The 10625-nt window shown below is 46.7% G+C and overlaps 2 protein-coding genes across 2 annotated transcripts in view; both read left to right on the plus strand.

Moving 5' to 3' along the window:
* Window positions 1-10625, plus strand: part of PLIN5 (perilipin 5) — a 43200-nt gene continuing 32575 nt past the window's right edge. Inside the window, exon 1 of the mRNA XM_069086790.1 lies at window positions 1-3244. The gene's annotated coding sequence lies outside the window, so the exon portion shown is untranslated. The remainder of the gene's footprint in view (window positions 3245-10625) is intronic.
* LRG1 (leucine rich alpha-2-glycoprotein 1) lies at window positions 3213-5930 on the plus strand. Its single transcript, XM_069086692.1, has 2 exons — window positions 3213-3244; window positions 4886-5930. The coding sequence occupies exons 1-2, from the start codon at window positions 3213-3215 to the stop codon at window positions 5928-5930; spliced, it is 1077 nt and encodes a 358-aa protein (XP_068942793.1).

The raw sequence follows: 10625 nt of genomic DNA on the forward strand, positions 1-10625 counted from the left end.
CATGTCTGCCAGCTCTGGGAGGAGCTTTGGTTTTCACCTCTCCCACTCCAGCCCAGTCTTCCCCTTCTCCCCCTCATCCCTCACTCTATGCTCCAGACACTGTAGCCACTGCTGTCTAAAGGGCTCTGGTTTGGTGTGGCTCAGGGGAGGGGGCCCTGGGGGTCAGGGCCACTAGCCACGTACCCCTGGAAATAGGGCCCCAGGGTAGGGAGAGGGTCCCCAACACCTCCCATCCTCTCGTGACCTGTGACCTTCCACCTTTGACCTGCAGGTCATGCATGCAACAGCTGTGCTCTGTATTAACTCTGGAATTAGCCCTCTCCCCCCTCCCCCAAATAAAACTCTGTTTACAACACCCACTGCTTGGGCCCTCTCTTTGGCTGTCATCCGCCTGACTAGCTGATGTGGTGGATCCCAGGGCTGTGTGTATGTGGCTGGGGACCCACACTGGAAAGGAGCTATGAGTCAGGGGATGCTGGGTTTGGGTCCAGGATTTGCCATCTGTATGACCTTGGACTAGTCACTTTCTGAGCTTTAGTTTCTTCACCTGTGAAATGGGGGCAATAATACTCATGCTACCTACCTCACAGGATGGTTGTATGGAAATCAGTTCAAAGTCAATAAAATGCTATAGAAATAGAAACTATTTTTATTATCATTATCAGTGGCAGCAGTAATATAAGGGTCGTTGGTGCCTATGCCCTAGGGCACTACTGCTCAGCCACATAGGGTCATATCCTGGGGTAGCTGGAAGGCTGAAGGCACCATGATCTTCTTCTACTGCTCTGTGACCTTGAAACTCAAGGATGAGGGTGGATGGAGCCAGAGCTGTCATAGGACATTAGAGCTGGGAGGAGCCTTAAAACAGAATGTCAGATCTGAGGGGCCTTGGAACTCTTGGCATTTAACACCATTCCAAACTTGGCTCCAACTCACCTTTCCTCATGGGCCACTCAAACTTGTGTGAGGCTTCCTTCCAAATGAAGCTCAATCTCCCCTCTCTCGGCCTTTGTCCAGATGGCCCCCCATGCCTGGAATGCTCTCCTTCACTGCAGCCTCTTAGGATCCCTAAGATTCCCTTCAAATCTCAGCTCAAATGCCACCTTCCTACAGGAAACCATGCTCCCCTCCCCCAGCGGCCAATGCCCCCCATCCGCCAAATTACCTGGGGTTTATTTTGTATGCATTTCATAGGTTCCATAGATTTAGAGCTGGAAGGAACCTGAGAGGCCAATGGTCCAAACCTCTCATTCTTACACATTAGGAAACCAAGGCCCAGGGAAATGATCTGTCCAAGGTCACACATAGTAAGCATCAGTGGTGGGATTTGAATAGTTTCTCTGACTCCAGAGCCAACATTCTTTCCTCCTTTTTTTTTTGTTATTGGTCAAGGAAGTTCCTCATCAGGACCTTCTTAACACCAATGAAATCACATGTCTGGTCAAAACATATTTTGTATATATTTACTTTGTATTTATTTATATGTATATATGTTGTACGTGTCTTCTATAGAATGTAAGCTCCTCGAGGGCAGGGACTGTTTCCTTTTTGTCTGCATATAGTAGGCACTCAATAAACACTGGTTGGTTGATTGAACACAGAATGTCAGAGCTGGAAAGGTCCTTGGTGCATAGATATCCTAGCTAGAGGGGACCTTGGAACACAGATTGTTAGAGGAGCAACTTTTGAACAATTAATGCAATTCGAGCTGGAAGGGACCTCCTTTGGCCATCAGCTCCAACTTCATTTTACAGATGGGGAAATTGAGTCCCAGAGTAAGCAAATGACAAAGTCACACAGAGCTATGGCAGGACCAGCACTGGACTGAAGGTCTTCTGATGCTCTCCTTTTGGAAATACAGTGGGCTCTGTGTGTGTGTGTGTCTGTGTCTTTATGTGTGTCTCTAAATGTTTCCGTGTCCGTGTATATATGTGTATATGAGACTGAAGAATGGTGTGGGTCTGGTGTTCTGAAAACTGGGCATCGCTGTCACTGAGCTCCTTTGAAGAGAGGGCTGGGCAACCAAGTCATTCCTGTTGCACAATCAGAGGGAACAGAATGGTCACAGAACATGGAGAACAGCTACAAGCTTCTTTCCCCCATTTAGAGCCTCGTTTTTCTACTCTGTAAAATGGTGTCTTCTCCTTCACCCTCCTCTTCCTTCTCAACAGTGTATGAGGATCATATAATCACAAAATATTAGGAGTTTGGAACATCCTCGTTTTACAAGTGAAGACACAGGACCAGAGAAGGAAAGTGACTTACTCAAGGACACATAGTGAGTCAGTGATGGAACAAGGACCACATCTCAGGTCCCCTGACTCCTATTCTTTACACTGCACCTCATTGTCTCTGTCTGACAGCTCAGACAAGGGAGTGGGGGTTGGGGACAGGTGCCTAGGCAAGAATGTGGATAAAAAGATGACTGGCTAGAAGGAATCCATAGGGCCTTCAGGAAGCAGCAATTTCTCTGCCACCAACAGCTCTGGCCCCCATGGCAATGATGAAATCCTGTGGGACAGATTCCAAAGTAAAGAACCTGGCGCCCACAACCTTGACCAGGGTCTCCTGGCTCCAGTACTAATTCTGATGTGTAACTTTGCTGGACCCTTGCCTCACTGGGTTTCCATTGCCTAATCTGCCCAATGAGAAGGGTTGGGCAAGATGCGCCCTCAGGGCCCCCTCCACCAGACCTTTATTCTAAGAGTCCTCCCAATACTGACATTCTCTGTTCCAAGCCCCACCCTCTCCTCCTACCCTCAGCAATATGTTCTAAGAATCTTCCATGCCCTGACAGTCTGTATTCTAAGGTCCCCATCAGCTGAAATTCTATGTTCTATGGACCCTTCCAGTGCTAATGCTGTAGGGTCCTCTCCTCCACCACCACCTTCCATCTCTCTCTCCCCAGGATCCTGAAACTTGGATTCATACCCTTGCAGAGGATAGGAGGAAAGGAACGAGATCTAGGAAAAATCTGGATGGATAGCCCCAAAGGTGACACCTATTCTGGGAAGTCTCCTCCCCTTTTTCTTCCCCCCAGTGATTTTGCAAGCAACCACAGAGGCCCTGAACTGGAACATACCGGGTGGGGAGAGATTCTACAGGAGTGTCCTTCCCTGTCTCCTGCCCCACCTTTCTTTGAATAAAGTTTCTACCACAGGAAGGCTCCAGAAAGAAAAGCCAGGGAACAGTAGCTGAACAGACCCGACGATATGTTCTCCTATAACTCAGAGCCTGGCCAAAGGTAAGGACACAGGGGCACACACAGGGGTAACAACAGCTCACTAACAGACCAATAGTGACAGACAAATACAAAGGCAGAAACATAAATACAGAAACAGACAAGGCAATGAACACCTTAGCACAGAGACAAATAGAGATAGAATTCTATATACGGACACACTCACAAATGTAAAGACAACTAGCCTGTGTCACCAGGACACATTTAAAAGAAACCATGACTGGGACAGGAGGGAGGGACCCAATGAAGGGTAGAAGAGGGAGGGGGACCTTAATCAGGAAAGCTAGGAATGGGGTCCAGGGAGCAAGAGAAGGGGAAGAAGGGAGTTTCTGGGTCCTGTCCAGCTTCTTAGGGAGATGGTAAGGGAAAGGGCCATTAGTCAGGATACCCCAGTGCCAAGTCTAGACCATATGGCTTAGATGATGACTAGTTAATTGACTTTAAGTAAGGCACTCCCCCTCTTTGGTCCTCAGTTTCCTCTCCTGTAAAATGGAGAGACTGGATTGGTCTCCTTAGCAGTTGAGGAGCCTAGCAGAAAGGATTCCTGAAGAAAGTGATGCTTCAGGTAGACTATGGCTGGGAAGAAAGGGGAGTGAGGTGGACATTCTGACTGAAGGAAAAAGAATGTGAGCAAAGACACTAGGGTCAGTGGTAAGAAGGATGAGAGCCTCCAAATTATGTTGGGGGGTGGGGAGAGCAGGGAGTAGAAACTCAACTTGGACTAGAGAGACAATGTGCAATGCTGAACCTGGGAAGGGACTTTTGGAGGAAGGAGCTGCTCACAGGAATGCTCTCACTCTCTCTTGAATAGAATCTGTTCAAATTCAATATATTCATAAAATGGCAGAATTGTAAAAGGCTCTACAGAGTCCCGTGTCACAATTAGACAGGACCTCGGGATGTTAGAACATAGAACATGGGGCGGCTAGGTGGCACAGTGAATAGAGCACCGGCCCTGGAATAAGGAGGACCCGAGTTCAAATCCAGCCTCAGACACTTAACAGTTAGTAGCTGTGTCACCTTGGGCAAGTCACTTAACCCCAATTGACCTCCAAAAAGCAAAAAAAAAAAAAAAGAACATAGAACGTGGGATGTCAGAGGCCATATCATGTATGGGCTCTCTTCATTGGGAATCAGAGGACCTCCATTCTAGTGCCTGCCCCTGTCACTAACTGGCATTTGGTCTCAAGCAAGTCACTCGCGCCCTGGGTCCCATTTGCTCATACAGAAAGGGAGGGTGTTGCTCCAGGTGCTTTCTGTGGTCCCTTTTAATTCAAATCCTGTGGTCCTCTGGAATGAACCTTAGAACATACAATGTAAGATGAGACTGGAAAGGGAAAGTGTTTCCAGGTTGGAGGGGAGTGGGGCCTTGAATGTCAGATTTTTAAACAGAGCAGTGTCATAACAAGATCTTTTGGAAAGAAAAGAATTGGGACAAGTGTGAAGTGTTGCTTAGAAGGGGAGACAGTGGAGGTGGGAAAAGCTATTAGAGAGTGACTGCTAAAGTTCTTCGAACTTTAAGGAAGCTCAGGTGATCACTGGTTTACCCCCTTGCTTTATCCCTGTTCTGAAGCCCAGAGAATCTAAGTGATTTGGATTAGATTGCCCACATCCAAGTAGTGACCCATCTCTTTGTGTCCACAGCCTGGCTGCCTGTGGCATGGGTAGCTCCCTAGCCACACAGCTGCTGCTATTTTTTCTGCTCTTCCCATCTCTGGGGCAAGGGGTTCCTCAGTGCCCCAAGGCCTGCAGCTGTACCACGCCAGTCAATGGCACATCAGCCACCTGTAGCCCCCTGGACAGCTTCCCCAAGGGCCTTCCTGTGGATACTACTTATGTCTTTGTAGAATATACCAACCTCTCACAGCTCTCAAGTGATGCCCTCAGGGGCCTCCCTAATCTCAAGGAACTGCACCTCGCTGGCAACAAGATTAACCATTTAAACTCTGGGCTCCTGACACCCACACCCGCCCTGAAGGTGCTGGACCTGACAGGCAACACCCTATCTGAGCTACCCAGTGGACTCTTCAGAAACTCAGGAGCCCTCCACTCCTTGGTGCTGAAAGGAAACAGATTAGAGACTCTTAAAGTGGATTGGCTGGAGGGACTGGTGGCCTTGAGGTGGCTGGATGTGTCTGCAAACCAACTCCAGAAGCTGCCCCCAGATCTGCTCCTTAACTTTACCACCCTGCAGACCCTGGACCTATCTGATAACTTGTTGCTAGAGCTGCCCCCCAATCTGCTGAAGGGCCTCCCCAACCTGGAAAGGCTTCACCTAGAGGGCAACCAGCTCCAGACTCTGGCCGAGGTCACCTTTTCTGCTACACCACACCTGTGTCACCTTTTCCTCCAGGGAAACAGGTTAAGCAAATTACCTTCCAGCCTCTTCAGCACCCTGGGTGAGCTGGATATGCTTGACCTGTCCAACAACTCGCTGGCACAGGTCCCCGATGGGCTGTTGGATAAGGTGGGGCAGATGAAGGTTGGATTTGATCTCTCAGAGAATCCTTGGAAATGTGATGAGAAGCTATGTGGTCTCTACCACTGGCTTTTGAACAACCAGGACAAAATGTTCTTCAAGGATGAGGCTCTCTGTGATAGCCCCAAAGACCAAGCAGGCCAGAAGCTCCTGGAGGTGGCTAAGAAAACGGTCTGTCCCAAGCAGCAGGTCCTATGGGCCACAACATAAGGCTTTACCTTCTCAGCTTTCCCCTATGTACCCACCCACATAGTCATCAGCCTGAACTCACACCCCAGCATCTGCCCCAGGCAAAGCTTTACCAAAGGTTCTCCCCTTGTCCACAGCCCCAGGGCCCTTAAACGTGACAGACCCAGGCTCCACTGTCCACTAAGCCTGCACCACCCTCCTCTGCTCTGACCTATAAATATTCCATCAATATTGATTGAGTGTCTCTTGCTCGGTACCACTGCAAAGCCTTGCCAGTCAGCAGGATTGCTCTCCTCTTCCATTTTAATTGGAGATGTAAGCTCTCATAGGAAATAAGTATCCAAACAGAGATAAAGGGAGATTGTTGAGGGATGGTTCTTACTCATTTGGCCATTTGTGTTCATAAGGAGATGGTGTCTCCATGGAAACAATGGCCCAAGCAGCCTCACTTTTTTCAGGCAGTAGGAGTTATGTGGGAGACTTTCAGAGAGGCAGGTTTCTGTGCGTTTAGATTGTGAGCTCCTTGAGGGCAAGGACTACCTTTTCCTTCTTTTTGTATCCCCAGCACTTACCTTGATGCCTGGCATATAGTAGGTATTTAATAAATGCTTAGTAACTTCCTAATAGAGGGTTCCAAAGTAGAATGGGCCTCCTTGAAGGCTGAGATGTTCCATCACAGGAGACCTAGCAGAAGCTGAATGGCCACTTCCCTAATTGGTCTCGTCCCCTCTCTAATCTATCCACCATACACACAGATGCTGAAATCATCTTCTGAAAGTACACTTCTGACACTGTCACTCTCCTGCTCAAAAGTCTTTAGTGGCTCCCTGTTACTCATATGCTAATATACAGTACCTGGCATTTTGAGTCCTCCATTCAAGCCACCTTTCCAGGATGATTTCACATGCCTTAAGGCATTTTCAATTCCAGTCAAGCTGGCATCCTATATTTCTCCCAAATTCCTGTTTTCATCTTCCATTCTTGTGCCCTTCACATAGGCTACCCCGGTCTGGCATGCACTCCCTCCTCTCCTCCAACTTTTGGAATCTGTAGATTCTTAGTGGGCTCAGTTGAGGTACCGCCTCCCCTTTCATGTTGCTGGTTGTTTTCTATCACCTCAAATTGTCTTGTATTTGCTTATCTGTGTGCATGTCATACCCCACCCCACCCCCAAACAGAATGCAAGCTTCTTAAGGGCAAGAACAATTTCCTTTTTCCCCCCTCTTTGTAGTGCCAGTACCTAGCACATAGTAGGGTCTTAATAAATGTTTGTCGAATAATTGAATGAATGTTGTAAAAAGGATTATTCTTACAAGATTAATAAGATGAACCCTGAAGTCACTTCTAGTTCTGAGATTCTATTAAAATCAAGATCATTTTCCCCTACAGTTGGGCCAGTGGATTTCAGCTCGAATTTGGATCTTGGGGTACGTTTAAACTAAATGGAGCAGTGACTTTAAAAAATAAATTGCTCTGACTTCTGTAGCCAGTAAATAAATAGAAAAAATTTCTTCACCAGTTGCAAGTACCCTTGAACCAACATGCACGCCCCAAACAAGCTTACCCCAGGCTCTACCAATTCTGTATTTTCATATCCATTCCAAATTGCAGCTCATAAACTCCCACCCATGTGTTTACTTTTACTAGTCAGACAGAGGAAGCAATTAATTCAACTCAAAGGCATTTGATAAAAAAGCAGTGAGAAAAGTAGCACTAGACCATTTCCCCCATAAGCCTAGGGCACACTCTCTTACAAATGTACATACCATTAGTAAGGCAAATGAACACGTATTCATGGAGTGCATGTGAACAGAATGCACATAGGGAGGGATGTCCACGTGGAAAGCATGTGACTAGGGCACATGCGGAGAGAGGCAATTTGTGCATCGAACACTGTAGGGTTATGGGTCCACATAGAGCAATGTCTAGAGAGCAAGGCTTTGAACTCTGCTAGACCTGGGTTAGACATGGGTTCAAACCCTGCCTCTGACAGACACTGTCTTGGGGGGCAGGGGAGAGGGAGTCAGGAAGCCATAAAAAATCAACAGTGCTTCCAGTGCTTTGAATAGCATTGGGAAGGGGCGGCTAGGTGGCAGAGTAAATAGAGCACCGGCCCTGGAGTCAGGAGGACCTGAGTTTAAATCCAGCCTCAGACACTTAACACAAAAGTAGCCCTATGACCTTGGGCAAGTCACTTACCCCCAACTGTCCTACCTTTATCCCTCCAAAAAAGCAAAAAGCATTGGGAAGTGGGGGTGGGCCAATGATATTACACCTGATTCTCATTCTCCACTAGGGCTCTGCTGGTCATGTTAAACATGACTGTGTTGTGTTGGTCCTTCGTTTTCAAAGAGGACCATGGCATCAGGGAAATGCCATGGCATCAAGGAAACGCCATGGCATCAGGGAAATGATGACATGACTTGCAGTTGACTTTGATTTGAGTGAGGGAGGGCTGTGCAAGGTCATCAGCCTCACATTCTCCTCCAGAGCCATCTGGGTCCAGTGACCAGATATTCATCAGGATGACTGGAGATGGTCCAGGATGCAATGAGAGACACTGGCCCTTTTAGGTTAAGGCCTTTTCAAGTACTCATGTAGAGTGAGGTAATGCCCATTCAGTGAACAGGCCTCTTGCTTCCTGCTGATCTTACATGGCTGATGCTTGATGGTGCTTCACTGGTCTTGTTATCTCTGCAGGTCACTACAAAGGATAGCTTCTTTGAACATGAGATTCTGCTTCTAGATTCAGCTGGAGTCCTCAGTTGAGGCACCATCCCTTTCTTCATAAGAGGAATCGTGGGTTCTACCTCTTATCTTTCAACTTAAAGGCCAGAGGCCTAGCTGTAGCACTTTTAAAGTGCCACAGCTAGAGGAAAACCCTTAATAGCTCTTTCTTCCACAACTCAACTTTCAGAGCCTTGACTATAATAGACATATCTTCTTCAAAAAAATATTCTTCATCCCAAAAGCCAAGTTCCTTGGAACATAGAACAGCCTTCAGTTTAAAAAAATGCATACAAACTTTAAGTCAATTTTTAACCTCCACTTCCACTCACCATTGACACCAATGTCAGAAACCTCACTCTGACTTAGGATTAGAAATTCCTTGTTATTTTCTGCTTAATGTCTTATTGCTATACTATACCCAATCAATATTAGCTTAGAAGATGCCCTCCCAACAAACTGCCAAGCACTCTTTGGGTCTGAGGTCCTCCAATTTTCTCAACCCTAAGATTCTTCTTGATTTTCTAAGCAAAGAAATAGAAGGGAGAAAGCACAGGAAAGTAAGCCAAGTGCTGGCTCAAGGTTATTGTCTTCCCTTTGCTTACCACATTCCCGATGTATGGGTGCGTGCGTGTGTGTGTGTGTGTACATATACATGTATAGGTATACATCTTTGTGTATACATGTAGCCAATAAAATGTCTGAGACTTTCTAACATTCTGACATTGAATGTGAGAGCTGAAATGAACCTTAAGAATCACCTAACCCAATCACATTTTTAAAAATTATAGTATGAAAGATGTGATTACATTGATCTGTGATTACATTATTGTGAGGAGCCTCCCAGCAAAGAACTTCCTCTCCCATTGTAGAAAGGAACCTGCTCTTCCACTTTTCATTTTAGATCATTGCCTTCCTTATATGATTTCATTAAGGTGGGGGAAAAAAAAACAAGAATTCTATTTAGTTTGATAATGAGTTTTGTAGAAAGACAGCCAGACAAATGGATTTAGATTAATTGCAATGACTAGTCTTGGCCTCTGAGAAAAGGAAGTGAAATATACTTCCCTCCTCTCAATAGAAAAGTAGGGGACTTTAAGATTGAAATATCACTCACATAATTACACAGTAGTTTTTGTAGCATTTAAGAACTGAAAGGGGGGCAGCCAGGTAGCACAGCGAGTAAGAGCACCGGCTCCGGTGTCGGGATGACATGTGGATCAAATCCAGGCTCAGACACTTATTACCCACCCAGAAACACCTGGCCGTGTAACCTTGAGCAAGTTACTTAACCCCGATTGCTTTAAAAAAAAAAAAGAATTGAAAGGGACCTCAGTAGCCATCCAATCAACCCATACCTGAAAAAAGAATCACCTCTAAAGCATACAGGAGACAAAGCTAAGATGGTGGAATAAAAGGGAGCAGTGTAGTTCAGCTACCCCTCACCACTACACAACTCAACCCTGACCACCAACTACCATATAACTCAGCCTTTTTGTCAGGGTCACTGTGATTCAGATCCCTGTGGGAGGGGGTTTTGGTGGATCTTTAGTGGAAGAAAAGAGACACAATACAGTCACTCTAAAGAAGAGGGTCTCAACTCCATCTCCAGAAGAGGGGCAACCTGAAAGTCCTGGGCAAAATAAAGACACCCACCCCCTACCCCCTACCTCACCCGGAAGAAAAAGGCTTCAACTCAATCTGATCTGTGGAGGAGGGAGAACCTTGATGCATTGGGGGGGAAGGGAAGGGTGAAGGAAAGTGCCTCAGTGTGATACACAGAGAAGGAGAGACCTTAGACTCCTAGGGCAAAAGAGGGCTTTATCCCTCAAAGGTCTTTACAGCAGTCCCTGGAGGTTTCCTGGTGAAGGAACCCTACAAGGAAAGGGCTTCGGCAAGATTACTTCAGATACCCATTCAAGAGATCTGCAACCCTGGCCCATGCAAGGAGTAGGAACTCAACATGCACCAAAAAGTGGGAAGATGGGG

The sequence above is a fragment of the Petaurus breviceps genome, unplaced genomic scaffold, assembly GCF_028583685.1.
Source record: "Petaurus breviceps papuanus isolate PSGF00001 unplaced genomic scaffold, PetGlider_PUasm1.0 180, whole genome shotgun sequence".
Taxonomy (NCBI): domain Eukaryota; kingdom Metazoa; phylum Chordata; class Mammalia; order Diprotodontia; family Petauridae; genus Petaurus; species Petaurus breviceps.

Coding starts and splice junctions, on each gene's coding strand:
- LRG1 (XM_069086692.1), top strand. CDS start 3,213: ATGTTCTCCTATAACTCAGAGCCTGGCCAAAG. Junction 3,245..4,885: donor AACTCAGAGCCTGGCCAAAG/GTAAGGACACAG, acceptor TTGTGTCCACAG/CCTGGCTGCCTGTGGCATGG.